Source organism: Augochlora pura, chromosome 1 (genome assembly GCF_028453695.1).
Source record: "Augochlora pura isolate Apur16 chromosome 1, APUR_v2.2.1, whole genome shotgun sequence".
Lineage (NCBI taxonomy): Eukaryota > Metazoa > Arthropoda > Insecta > Hymenoptera > Halictidae > Augochlora > Augochlora pura.
In genome coordinates, this window is record NC_135772.1 from 15,290,304 (window position 1) to 15,305,520 (window position 15,217).

The 15,217-nt window shown below is 39.3% G+C and overlaps 1 protein-coding gene across 1 annotated transcript in view; it reads right to left on the reverse strand.

The window, feature by feature from the left end:
* Window positions 1–6,411: 6,411 nt before the first annotated feature.
* LOC144470699 (neural cell adhesion molecule 1) overlaps window positions 6,412–15,217 on the reverse strand; it is a 199,326-nt gene continuing 190,520 nt past the window's right edge. Inside the window, exons 10-11 of the mRNA XM_078182157.1 lie at window positions 14,157–14,437; window positions 6,412–8,927 (exon numbers count right to left, since the gene is read on the reverse strand). Coding sequence (XP_078038283.1) covers window positions 8,784–8,927; window positions 14,157–14,437 — 425 coding nt within the window. The 3' untranslated portion in view covers window positions 6,412–8,783. The remainder of the gene's footprint in view (window positions 8,928–14,156; window positions 14,438–15,217) is intronic.

Consider the following 15,217-nt stretch of genomic DNA (forward strand, 5'->3'; position numbering starts at 1 on the left):
CCATTAGCTAGTTTATTTCCGAGCGGACGTATAAGGACCGTTTCGGAAAGATCCATTTCGAATTCAGCGGACCGATACGGTCGCCCGGGTGATCGACAATATTTGCCGGATATTCGACTGTCGATTTCACTTCCATCCGAGGAGGGATCGATGAAACGGTGCAACCTGCACGCAATCGGCGCGGCGTTTCACTTTGACCGGCACGGGGACCCGACACGGTCGATATCCTCCGTTGCAACATTCATGCCGTATCCGCGCGCAGTCCGCCGACCGTTTCCACGTGTCACTTTGCAAGGCATCGATACGCGATTATTTACGTGCCACTCCGGACATCAGACACTGTCGATTATTCTCAACCAGAAGCAGCCAGTCTCTGAATCATATCTGACCGAACCGCGCCGGCGATATTTTACATGCCCGCCGCGTCAGCCGACCTCCGAAAACCGAGAGCCGGTCTCTCTCTCTCTCTCTCTCTCTCTCTCTCTCTCTCTCTCTCTCTCTCTCGCTGTCTGTTTCCCGAGCGAAATGAGAAACGAGCTATAGGATTATTATAAACTAGGGACATATCGCGAGATATGTACTCTCTCTCTCTCGCGCGCGCGAACAAACCGACTGTAACTTCGACGTATTACGTATTGAATAAGCCACGGAATACAAAGTAGCTGAACAAACCGCCGGCGAGCCGGTGACTAATGTTGAAAGCGATCCTAAGTTGTTGCCTATACCTCTTTTCGCGTATGCACGGTTCAAATGAAATATGGAACGGTGTCCGACGTTGCGAGGATGCATACGGTGACCTCTTCTGCAACAATGTTGCACGCAATTTTATGGTACTATGTGACATTTTTTTTAGCTTATTTGCGCGATTTTATGACTGTCAATTCGTTTGTTACAGAAATGAAAAGATTCTAATTTAAAAGAATAAATATATAATATTTAATATTAAATATTTTTTAAATATATAATTAATATAAGTAGCATAGGTAAATGGATATTTTATTTGTTGAAATTGTTCAGAAAGCAATGCAGTTTTTATTTTTATTCTTAAAGGTAATGAAACAAGAACCAATCTCGTGGCAAGAAAATAATTAATTAAATAGTTATGTGTATTTTTCATTACGTTAAAATTTATAAAAAGTTACGGCTTTTAATTAACGTAAAATCCTTCAGATATCCAATTTTCCTAATTTTGTTATTAAACTTTCAGTGAAATACTCAAAACATATAAAAACACAATCTTGACATAACCTTAACAAAGAATAGTAAATCTTGATATTATACAACTAAATTTACAGACCATTAGAAATAGCTTGTTTTATAATAATTAATTCTGATTTAAAACGATTGCTATTGTAACATTCACCTATAGTAACATATCAAATAAATAACTCATAAATATATCTTGATAATCAGAACAATCGTATGTTAAAAAATTGTTTGCCGCCATTTTGAGTTCCGTAATGCAAGTCTTAATTGATTATGTGTACTCCGCCGTCACACTGATTGTGATTGCTTCTTAACGCGGATAAACAGAAAGTGAATCAGTCTAATTGGAACTGCATCTTTCAATCAACGACAGGAATTGGGAGTGCGTCTGCGGGGTGGTTTACTTTGATGTCGCAGTTGTCTCTTATTTGTCTCCTAAGCTAACGTCAAATATGCACACCGGAATATGTACGTATAGGCTTGATTCTATCGTATCGAGGAATTAATTGAAACATCCTTTGGCGGATAAACTGAGGCGACATCCGCTGACAAACCGATCCCATAAACAATTAGATGTAATGAAATCTGCGACGGGCTCTGTGATTGCGCCGAACAAATTGGAAACTGCGAGGACCGAATCCATTATTTAGGATTCGGGTGTTACCTATCTTTAATTAAGAACACTGCGGAAGTTAATTACCGTGAATGAAAAGGCGATGATAGTATGAAAATTGCCAAAAAATAAATTTTTGTAATTTATCTTATCTGTGATGCAAACTAACTTATATCGTATCAGTGTAAATTTATATTATTAATATATCTATAATATATTAATATATTTATATATTACAATATGTTAAATTGCAGATTTTGATAGCTGTACTTTTTTATTTTCTTATGCGCGTACAACTTAGTATTCCCATAATTTGTTTAAGCAGAAATGTATTCTGATAGAAGACATACCTATAAAAAGCCGCTTATTAATTAATCTCCCTTTCGTTTGCTAATTTCGGTGCCGGTTCCATTATCCGGATGGTAGCGCTCCTAAATTAATGCGAAGGGGCGGTGAGTTGCAAAAATAGATACTCAATGAAGAAGAAGACGCTTATTCATTTCCGGACACCGTTCTCATTTAGAATGTTGATTGAATTATGAATAATTTGACGGTGGCTACGCTTAATCTAGGGCGTAACACAAAAGTTCATCAACTGATCGTTCGATTCGAGTAAAAAGATTAATGCGCGCGCGGGGATCTGAATAAAACCTCGAGACAATGTAAATCGTAAATAATGATTTGCGGCGAGTCGCGCATAAATTTGCAACAATGTGTGCGCAACTTTGTAAATTGACATAATTACGGCAAATTAAACAGCAATAATAAATAAATGTACCGGGGATTTTTAAAATAAAAATGTTTTGCAAAATAAATTTTTTCTTTTAACAATTCTATTAACTCGAAGATAATTTGATAATGTTGTTGAATTCTTTTTACGTTTTAACCGCTTTTGTATCTTAAATTCTTGTTTTTTACCATAAATGTGTAAAATCTGTAGGTTAGCAATAAAAGTTACCGCGCGCGATTAGTATTATTCCGAGCGTTTAGGCGAAGGATACAAATCAGGCCTGAACCCGATGGTTACACATCGGTGTATAGTGTGTATCGATTTCGATGAGCTGTGCTTAAAATAATGCACGTTTCTCGATAGATTTAATGGGCGGTTTAGGTACATAAGTGCTGTAGTTTAGCCTACGATTCCGCGACCATACGGCAAGCTTGTTAATTATTAGAGAACGATACCGCCCACGGATGTCGGGCACTTTACACAGTGTCTTATGCATTTGCGTGTCACTGTCTCGGGCAACGTGCTACGCATCAAGGACAGCTCTGGACGGACGTTCTCATGTATGAATTATCAGGTCTACCGGAAAGTTCTGTCTGCGAAGCGAAAGAATATAATTTCTCGTACATTTAATAATACTTAAATTTAATAATATGTATATTGTGAATTTTCTCATAGAAAATAGAAAAATATAGTAAGTCAAAAAAATTGTTTCAGATTTACAATTAAAATGGCTTCGAGTGCGAAGGATTAATATCTGAAACATGTATTACATTTTTCGCCAGATAATATATTTCCCGAAATTATTTTTCTGTATTATAGTTAATTTTGTTAGACGGTTGCCTGATCCATAAGGTTTTAGTTAAAAATGCTTTCCAGACAATCCTCGAATTGCTAGTTTGTCTCTGTTGGAATAATTGCGGCTTTGCACGCGAGTATTTTAGATAAAATATGAGCGCACGCGAAACAACGCGAAACCATTTGAGCATTTGTCACCGGCGCCAAATCATTCGCGCAGTCGGTCCCCATGGAAATTTTCCTGGATATTAAAACAACTACACGAAGAGAGTGCCTCATTACATGGAAACGTACGAGTCCCGTATTCGTCGAAGAACATCGCGATTCGAAAGGAATTTTAATTCGAACTCTTAGACCTTTATTTAGAAAATTTAATAAATCCTATATACATTTTTGAAGCGAAATAAATTATTAGCTAATGTTAGCTTTAAATGCGTACACGATTATCAAAAATATTTCTGTTTTTAACGCGTTAATCGTTTTTTCACACGCGATATTTGTTTCTTCAATTTTAATCATTTTTAACTAATTCATAACTATTTTATAACATATTATATTTTACATTTTAAATAACTAACTATTTTAACTAACTTTAGTAGCTGTGCAATTACTTTATTATTTCTTTTACTTTTTACTTTTATTTGTATTCAAATATTTTTATTACTCGTTAAAATATTGGTAAAACGTTTACAACATAGTTAATAGCTCTACAAATTCCATAATTCTCGTCCGGCGTCTCTGAACGGTTTTTTGAATAGTGAAAACGTTTATTTGATTGGAAATGCGTCCATCAGAGCCGCCAAAGAGTGTTCGAAATTCATAAAAATGTGCACTGCTCGGTCCAGTTAAGTTTTTTCGAGCCAATCGTAGAAATGGCGTCGTTTTCGCTATCCACCGACTCGCCGGCTCCCCTCGCGCAAACCAATTTGGCGGAAGTGGTCACGATCAACTGGCTTCCGTTAATTTTGAAGATGCTCGGTCTACCAGGCTTCGACAATGGCAACCACGAGGAGTTAAGGGTGCGACGACAAACTTAGAACTAAGTCCTTCTACTTATACGTAACGATTATAATAAAATATATTGAACTTGTAGATAAAATACGTACCTCGTACAATTGCTGGAATGGAATAACATAATAGTATATATAATATAATAATAATAATAATATAATATATATTGCTAAGCAGCATTAATATGTTGAACAACTAAATAAATCGAGATGTAAAATTAAATAGCTCCATATTTTCCAAAATAGACGCAGGTGTAACTTTAAATTCGATCAGAATCGTTTGCAATAAATTTATTAGGTCTACCGGGAGGTTATGTTCGATGATGTTATTTTAAGTTCACATTCTCGATACATTCTTCAAAAATGATATTAATATATTGCAATCGCGCTGTCAAGAGGGCATAATTAAAGTCTGTACTGTATTTTCTTTCATATCAAGAACAAATAAATATAGTATAGTACTAATATAATATAGATAGTACTAATATGTAATAAAAATATATGTAATAGACTCTACGATTTCGTTAAACTAATTTACCCAGTCATGAAAGAAATATAAACGGGTCATCCAATGATCTATCAAGAACTATAATAAAATCGAGAAAATATTTTTCCTAGTTCTGCGCTTATTGATCGTGAAACGTTAAATTCACATATTGATTGACGGACTAACGACTGTGCACGAGGTAGAAACACTTTTCGAAATCAGTGGCGTTCGGTCATTAAACGGAACCGTTCGCGTATCCGTAAAAGTTTCGTTTTCTCTGACGCCGGGTTCACGAGAGTTCGCCGGCCGGCGCACGCGACGAAATGATCAGATTACAATGCTCGAATGTATTGTAATTACACGGCGTATTCACAGGCAGCGCGCGGTTGACAGTTTGGGGCGCTAGGAAAGGGTGGACGAGCCGGTCGATGTAGAGTAGGTCGTCTTAACAGCCCCAGAGACACGCCTGGCAGATAGAATAATAGGGTATGCCGGGCGTCCTCGGTTAGCCCTGTTAGCTAGACCGAAGGTGCACAATGTATGCAAACGCTGTAGTGCCACGGGAGATTCCCTGCAAAATGCTCGAATTACTGCGCCCTATCCAATAGGACGCACCCTTTCTTCCATGTCGGGACGATTTTCCGACTTCTCCCGCGACGACGGCGAAGACGCCAATGTCTTGGCGCTCGCATAAAACAGCGAAAATAGACCGAGATTGATGCGAACACCGACAAAAGGAACTTCGACGCTTTCGATGCCCTCCTTTCTTAACCCTTTCGCTACGAGCAGTCTCTCTGCCGTGACGCTCACGATGTACGAGGCGCCGCGACGAAAATTCGTACATGGTCAATTCTCCTTTATATAAAGATTGTCCTAAACGTTAATTAGAAAACTGTGCTTAATAAAATAATGTTTTTTAAACAAATGTTGTTTCTAGCTTTAATGTTAAGAGATATAACATTCTGTTATTTATACCGGTCGTCGCGTGGATGCTGGATATATCGGCACTCGTACCGGAAGGGTTAAGTTCATACACGGCTAGATTTCCACTTCGTTCTATATTATAGTTTTAATACTCACCAGGTGATACAGGGTGAACAGTAATTGATAGTACAATCAGAAGGAGATGGTTCTAAATAAAAAAGTGAACAATAATGTGGAATAATAACTTTATGTTTAAAGCTTTGTTTTCTTATCAATTTTAATTCCCGTCATACTATTATACAAACTATGCGAACATGGCGCATCTTTGAACTTAGTATTTTCGTAAATTCAGCCCCAAATGAACAAAATTGATTATTCTCTTCTCAACTGACTTTTGCATATAGAAAATGTTCTGTTCTAATTGCACCATCAGCTACTGAGCACCCTGTATAGTTTTACTAACCTCGAAGACTGCAACGCGCGTTGATCGATGAACTTCTCGCAGGCGCCAATTGTAGAATGATTTAATCTTCTTATAAAAATACCTTGAAAATTCCACAACCATTTCAACATTAACTGGATGCTTGAAAAATGCAGTTTTATTATCTGTTCACCGTTTGATCGTCTCTTTATTTCGGTAAAAAAAAATCCTCCCTTCCGACAAACGTAAAATTCGATCGAAATAAAATGTCGTAAACGTAACACACGTGGTAAGATTCTATATTCAAACCGTATGCTCATACATAAAAAATATTAGACTGATTATCAAAAAAACACATAACAATGATTATATATATATGTATATAAAAGAAAATTTGTCGAAAGTTGTACGTTGAATTTTTGAAGCGTTCACGTGGTGATACAGCACGCCGTAATTAAAATATAAACCACAGAACTCGTACGTAAAAATAAATCTTCGTTAATACAATTAAAATAATTAAGTAACAGAAATGTAGCGATACAAAGGTACGATGAAAGTGCGATCGTGCTTACGAATACGTCGCGGCCGATTTTCGAGAGAATACAGAGATAATTTTATCGATCAGTGAGCTATTTATATAGCAAATTATATGTTTATAGCAAAAATGAGTGAATTAAAGATCCACGGAATTTTAATATATATTTAGCACGACGAATCTTGTAAAAAAGTTTAAAGAATATTTGTCAAATTCACAGAAGCGATTAATTGTTGCTCTCTTCATCTTTCAAATGAGAACGCGAAAAACTGTTTCGATCGAAGCAAAGCAACACATAAATAACACAAATTAACGCAACAGAACCAATCGAATAAAAAGAAGTCACGCTCGATAGATCATCCGATCGTCGCGAACGTCGATACGAAATTAAAGACGGATCGTATTCGCAAGCCCCGAAGTTTCGTTCGACAGGCGTGTTCGCGGCGCCGTTCCTCTTTCGCGCTGCTCGAAATTGAAATCCTCCGAAATAGTCTTCGGAAACGGGTGTCCGGTGATCGCGTGTTTGGCCGCTCGAATAAAATTTTCATGGGACTTTTTCGCCGGGCCGTCGATGCGCGCGGCGCGCTAAGATTTACTTCACGTTCAGAATATCGGGCGAAGTTCGAGACGCCGTCGGTCAATGCGAGTCGGCGCGCCGCGAATTCGCGTCACGTGCGAACGAAATTTCGGCGCCTCGTTTCGTACGTTTTTCTCATCGCTTAATAGAGAGGATCGTGTGGAGGATGCGGGAGGTAGTGTGTCGGCGGTGGCGGCGGTGCGGGGATGGACGAAACGGTAACGAAGAGATCTCGAGTGCAGAGAGCCGAGAGAAGCAGCAGCAAGACTCTCGTTTCTGTAAAACGGATGAAACGCATTCTCTTTATTTCTTTACGCCATCGAGTATTTATCTTACGTGACCGAACAATCTTCTCCACCTCCTCCTTCTCCTCCTCCCGTTTAACGTGACTTTTTTTTTTTTTTTAGCGAATGAAATTCGGACATTGTGGACTACTCACTAGGACCAGGCTGTCTCGCCTATTTACAATAGATCTTTGTACAAAAACTAATCTCATATAAACAGTAAAACACACGTCCTCGCGACCAGGTTCGTCCGCGAACGGAAACGGAGACACCGGCACCCCTTGTTTTCGCCACGATTCGGCCGCGTTGTCTCGCTGTCGCTGCATCGTCGTCGTCGTCGTCCAATCGTTGGTCGTCGCCTCGCTGCCTCGTCGAATCCTCGTTCCTTCAGAACGTGGCCGAAGTAAAGAAGTCTCCACCGACGGAGGAAGAAACGAATGATACGGCTGCGAACCGAGAACGGTGTCCCGCCTCGTCTTTCCGGTCCCCGGGTTGTGTTTTTCAGCCAGCCAACACTTTCTTTCTTTCTCGATAAACGCCGCAACGTTTCATTAACTTTCCGACTAACTCGCGGCGCGTCCGGGTTGTCCAATTTTGCCGGCTCGTCGAAGGCAGGGTCGATATCCCGATACAGGTCCGCGTTTCCGTCGCGCCCACGATCTGGAACTATTTTCTCTCGGTTTTGTACAGTTGAAAAGTTCGCTGCGCTCCCACGGATACGTATCGAACGATTTCGCGTCGATCGTCAGGAAGATGCCGCTTGCGATCCGATCGGCGAGAAGTCGGGACGCGGCACACACCGTTTTTTTCCGGACACCGGCCTGTCGGCCACGATCGCCGGGCTCGTCCGGCTCGCAGTCGCCGACCGACGCGGATCGTTCACGGGGTCGAGTTTGGCGGGCGACATCTTTGTCTCTGTCTCTCTCCCTCTATTTATCGCTCTCTCTTCCTCTATCTATCTTTCTCTGTTTCTAACTTTCTCCCTTTTTCTCTCTCAATTTCTTTCTCTTTTACCTTCTCTTTTTCTTTCTCTTTTTCCTTCTCTTTTTCTTTCTATTTTTCATTCTCTTTTTCTTTCTCTTTCCCTCTCTCTCATTCTCTTTGTCTTTCTCCCATTCTCGTTCCCTTTCTCGTTCTCTTTCTCTATCTCTCTCATTCTCTCTCTCGCGCTGCGTCTGTTTTCGTCAGCGTCCATTCAGATTTATATACAACTCTCCTGTATCCGATTCGAGCGCGTCACCACTTCCGGCTGATGGAACTTGCCCTGCGCGGAGATCGACGAAGACACCGGCCTCTGCGGCATCGACGAGAGCCCTTTGCTCGACCTCTGCAGACTGTAGTACACCTGGAATCAATTGCACTTCAAAGTGGTCCTTTCGTAATGGATGAGCTAGCACGCGGCAGTTGCGAAAGGATAGACCGGTGATCGATCTGAGAAAATTGTTTTTGGAAATTGCCGCTTTGAAAGTACGACAACCGAGGTGAGAAAGTTTCAACATAGATTTGTTATACTGTTTTTATTTTTACTGGGTTGAATCGTGTCGGTTAGCTCTTTGAGGCGCAGGATTTCGGAGAATAAATAGATTTATTTTGCTGAGATATTTTTAGTTTTGAATTAAACTGAATTGGTACATGTTGATTAATAAAGGAATCGCGTAATATAAAAGGAGAATAAAATAATAATTCTATTGAATTTATTGTTGGAGGATTGAATTGGATTTATTGTTATAGGATTGAATTGAATTTATTGTTATAGGATAGGACTTAAATAGTCGTACCGTGTCGCAGGGATTCAAATTTTGAAACAAAGCTTTCGCTTGCAACAATTGATGAATTTGTAGTGACACGTTGAAACTTCCTAACACAAGGAGATATATTTATAACGTTCGTTGAAAGTATTGTCAACTATATTACATAACTAAGACTAAATATAATCCTGTAAATATACAGGCTATTGCAATATTACGAGGTGGGTCTGAAAATGTCCCTCCATGCATTACCATTATACCAAAAGGTGGGACATTTTTAATCCCATCGTACTCCAAAGAGTTAGCACGAAAACATATCGTAAATGGAAGACGTATTTTATACCTTACTTTCATTAATAAAAACTGTAATTGAATATTCAAATAGTGAGAAGTATTAATATTATTCCCATAACTAGATATAATTCCAACAGTTTCTCACAAGTAATAAAACAATGTGTAAAGTATATTCAATGTTCACGTCGTAATAATGTAATTGCTATTATATGTAATATATTATATACAATGTAATTGTTGTTACAGTAATCAAAAACCCTGGCACAAGAACAAGCGATTTTAGAATTTGTAAAGGACTGTATAAATTGACTAGCGACAAAATCTCGTACAAATAAATTTTCGTCCGCGCAAGAATTGGGTCCCGATTGACCCATGTTCGCCCAGCGACGGTTCAGAGACAGACGGAAACAGCGCGCGGTGTAATGTGCTTGAAACCGTTTCCTGATCACGCACTTGACATCGTCCGCCTTTATTGTATTCGCAGTGAAAGCTTTTCCAAAAGGTTTTCCAATTAGCCGGCTGAAAATTAGGTCAAAAACCGCGAGATATCGACACTTGATTTTTGACAATCCAGTGATTCATATAAAATCGCATCAAAGGCACGGTCCCGCGGACCGAGCAAATGTAAAAAATCGATTTTTTTTTCTCTCTTTCAAACTAGAAGAGCACTTTAAAAAATAAAATGAAGTGCTTTAATCTCTGCGCACGGTCGCGGCGATTGGGTCCGATGACACGTTTATAGAGAGCAATGGGAGCGATTTATCGATCGTTTTTTTTTTTGGCTGCCGTCTGCCTTTTGTTTTTTCCCCCCCCCCCCCCTTCTATCGTTCGCCAGTGTTCCGACCCACTCCTTCTTCGGCAATAAATTTTCGTAGACATTTATCCTAGCGGCGCGGAGCCGCGTGTCCCCGCTAAAAATTTCAGCCCTCGCGGTTTCAATACTAATTAACCCTTTACACTATCATGCCTTTCGCGCTAGTTTATTTGCCCTTATTCGTGCTTAATATTTTCCCTAATAGGACCAAACAATTTTCGTTTTTTCTATTAATAACAGAAGAATTAAATTTGATTTCGACTTAAAAGAGGTTAACCCCTTGCACTATGATTCCTATCACGCTGTGATAATTAATTAGTAAAATATTAACAATATAAATAAATTTAGTAGACCTTGCACGAAATCTTCGTCACGAGTCTGACTAGTTATTACAGTACAAAGGGTTAACATTTAGACGACAGGATTTGGATTCATTTAAACCCAAAGTATAAATATTGTTAATCGAATATCAAGTAACTAACATTTAAGTTTTCATTTATTTTATTAGAATATTGTCAGGATTTCATCGTGGAATACGCGAAATTAAGAAGTAATTAAAAAGAATGAATATCTGAACCGAACGTGACATAACCTGAGAAATACATGGAAAAAAGATAGGATATCGAAAATAGTAAAAAAATGTGTTGAAAATAATACTGAAGCAAATTATGAATGACGCTGAATAGACTCGGTTTCAGTTTTGTGACGCAGCCGCGTCGCTCGACCATTGAATCGAGACGAAAAACAAACGGGAACTTCGTTTCGGGATCGAAAATTAAACATTCCAGCGAAAGCTTCGCGGCGGAAGTCTTTTCAATTCGAAAAATCAATTTGCGCGGGCACCGACGCACAGACTATACTACGCCGCGGGCTATTTACTCATTATCGTAACGCAATGACGGAATAATTGGCGCCGACCCCGGTGAAACCCCCCCGACGACGACGCCGCGACAATTTCCAATTTTCCCCCTCCCCCCTCGCCCCCGCCTATATAATGAAATAAAATTCGCGCGAAATAGTATAGCATTACTTATCGCCGATACTTATGAATATTGCAAATTTCGCGGGGATAGGGGTACGAGGCCAGGATGCGGCGGTGTGACGGGACGGGTGGGGGGCCCCTGCATTAATAATGGAGGAGGATAGGCGCGAGGATGACGGGAAGAATAATCGAATACCGCGGGCTCGCGAAATTCCGGGGGAAACAAAAACACCGGAACAAAAACATGGAGAGCGAATGGAGCGGGTCAGTTAACCGGGGGACGATGAAAAAGGAAGGAGCGACGGCGCTTAGGGAAAGAGAAGGATAGAGAGAGAGAGAGAGAGAGAATGAGAGAGGGTGGGAAGATGGGGGCGAGAGAAGCGATTCGGTATTAAAATTATTCAAACATTTAATGGAACGCGACTAGCGCGGCGTTGAAGGAAAACGGAAGCCCCGAGTTCGAGACGAGAGAGAGAGAGCGAGAGAGAGAGTTACGCGCATCGGGACTGGCCCTCTCGAATTATCGAGAAAACTTCGACGTAATTAAACTCGCGGAAGCGCAGATAACCCAAGGCTTCGCTAAACCGGAAAAGTTAAAGTGGAAGACTGCCGCATATTAAAGCGACCTCGACTTGGCTCGTATCCCGGCTACCTTCGTCTTCGGAACTTCGAATATTTAAAACAACCTTGTCGATGTACTGACGCGCGGGGTGGAAATGGTGGCCATGGAAGAAAGCGCGGCGGGTGACGAGGGGGATGGGCGGTGGGGTGGGACGAACGGAGGGATCGGGCAAGCGGAGAGGATCGGCGAGGTGAAGTCGTAGTAACGGAGGGTCGATTGTATTACTTCCTCCGGCGAAAAAACGAACGCGATTTTCCTGCTGAATATTGTATCACGGCTTTATCGATCGTTCATTCCGTAATTCGCTATTTTCCCCGGGTTCCCTCGATCCTCTCTCTGCCGCAACCATTACCCCCACCGTTTCGGCCTCGCTCTTGCGTGCACACACACACACAAACACGCAGCACACGCACACATATTCCCGCTGTCCTGCGGCAAAGGGAACCGTTAATTGCGTCTCATTAATCAAATCGCATCAACTAAATATATACCCACTCTATTAGATATCACGAAAAAGGAGACAGATTAAATTTACAGACCGTAATGAGTTTACGAGGCTAATTATCGGGATGATTTATACACCGAAAACGAGCGCCGCGCTAACTCCGCGCTGTCCGCGCCGTCTATGAATAGGTAATAAGTAAACGGGGTGCGAAAACAAAATTCACGTTTCCGCTTCTTTCGGAATTTCTGCCTTTTTATGAGATCTCGTTTCGGCGCTGTCGAAAATTACGGGTTCGAGGCTTTATAGTTGCTAAAATTATGAAAAGATGCTCTTGTAGAAAATTATTGAATTTCTTAATAGAAGTATACGATATAATAAAAATGGCGACAGGTCCAAATAAATAAAGTCTTGTCGTCATTAGTTTCAGGAAAGCACGTTAATTATTTTTAGGATTCGGTAGGTTCAGTATTAACAATTTTAACAGTGAACGTAATAAAATTTTTGGCTACGTAAAACCTAAATGTAAAAACGTAGAAAGTCCTTTTAAAAGAAACGTATATTTTTTATTATAATATTGGGTATGTTTAGAGAGATTTAAATAATTTTTCAAGCAAACGAAGGGCTGTTAACTTGTCATTCTTCTGAATTTTCTGTTATCCTAATAAATAATTTTCTAATAAGGCACGTATAAATGAATTAATTTTCTGTTATCTTCATAAATAATTTTCTAGTAACACATATAACAAAACTGGTACGCATGTAATGAAATATTGAAAATGTCGCCCCTTTAAATTGTATAATAATATTTGTAAAAATACGCAGCCAGTCCAATTCAATATATTCATGGCGCATAGTTGATCACGGTGTCTAGGATGGGCAAGAGGTAAGTGTATAAACAACTTATAACTGCACTTCATACATAAATATGAGTTGGCTGATTTAAAGCTCCGATTCCGGAGCGTTGCGAAATCCCGATATTCCGAATACGGATTACTGTCGATTTCCGATTACGCGGCCTTCGATCCTATGATTTTATTATCCAAATATATAGAATGATCCATCACAAAACCAATTATCTGTTTTACGATCGAGTATCGAAACAGTGACGAAAATACATCGCGCAATTATTTGGAATTACACGTACGTATATCGTACAATATTTGCATTTTGAATTAGGTTGCGTCGGAATCGTCGAATTGTTTCGTTTCTCTGAATTCTCCGAACGATAAGAGGAAATGGAAAATTTTTTGTGAAAATAAAGTATTAAAATGACATATAAAATAACTATTGCTATGGCAATAGTCAAATAAGTATTAAAATAATATTAAAAAATCAAAAGTTAAGTCTTTCAAAAATAGTTCCTGTAAAATTCGTATCGTCTCTTTAAATGCGTTTAGGCGAATATTTTGTCAAACTGTCAAACTTAGAAAAAAAGAAAAAAATACTTATTCCCCTATCATACAACGATTAGTAACAAAATCAATAATTAAGTGATTCATTCCATTAATACCAATGTTTCAAGTTCTTGAGACACGTTTTTATATTTTACAAACATTTCGCTGCTCCAAAAAAATTCCACAAATTCTGCATTGCCTAGTTTCTGCATACTTACGATATTTATTTTTCAATAAACATTTTTGCACAGTTAGGAGAAATACATTTAACTTACGTTTTGGTTGTTGCGCTGGTTGTAAGCGTCCATCGCGATTTGCTTGAAGTCCGCCATGGTGGGCGTATGGTTGTAAGTGTTCGACTGGGGTATATGATTCTGGGGGTAATTTATGGTTGGCGTTGGCAGACAATCGCTTAGGATCGGGTCCGACGGTAGATCCAATCCGTGTTGCACGATCGGTCGTTTCTCCGGCGAGATCGACTCGTCCGTGGCGCGATCCTTCTTTCTTCTCTGCGGGGGTGTCTTGTATATCGGTGTGTACGTTAGGGGTCTTCTCTCTGCGAACAGATTTGACGAAGCCATGTAAAGTTTCACGTTCGCTAAGGAGATTACTCGATTAAATTTAGACACGAGCGGCATTTTTACGCGAACAATAGCCCGAGGATTTTTAATACGCGACATTTTCATATCCGGCTACTAGAACGTGGTAGAATCAAGGATTCTATGGATTTAACTTTCGCCAGCTTCTCAGTGAACAATTTCAAGCGAACTATACATACGACGCATAAGATGCATTATGTCTGGTATTAACGGGTCGTATTTCAAATTATTATAATTCGAGTGCGGATTTTAAGCATTCATGAGAAATATCAATGGGTACAATTTCAAAGAATAAATGGCCAAAAGTTCCTGTTCCTTGGAATTCGCGTTAATTTTTATTTTACACAGAAATCCGCGAACTAATTATAATCGAATTAAAAGGAGAAGTTTCTCTGCACAGATATGATTGTTTAAAGTAATAGAAATGAATATTATAAGTTTATTAATTCACCTAAAATGAATAAACTACAGATATCTACGCATATTATTATCTTTATATTCTATTTTCTGAAAACAACCAAAGCAAAAATTTCACTCTTTGACTAAGATATTTCTTGTAATAGAAACAATGAGAAATCAATTTAAATCTTTATGCATATAGTCGTCCTTTTTACATAAAATACAAAGAATATCGAACGATATGAAAGATCTAAATACTGTTGAAATTATTCGGAGATGACAGAGCTCCAAATGTTTCTCTATTCATATGAAATTAAAATAATTATTTAATAATTTGA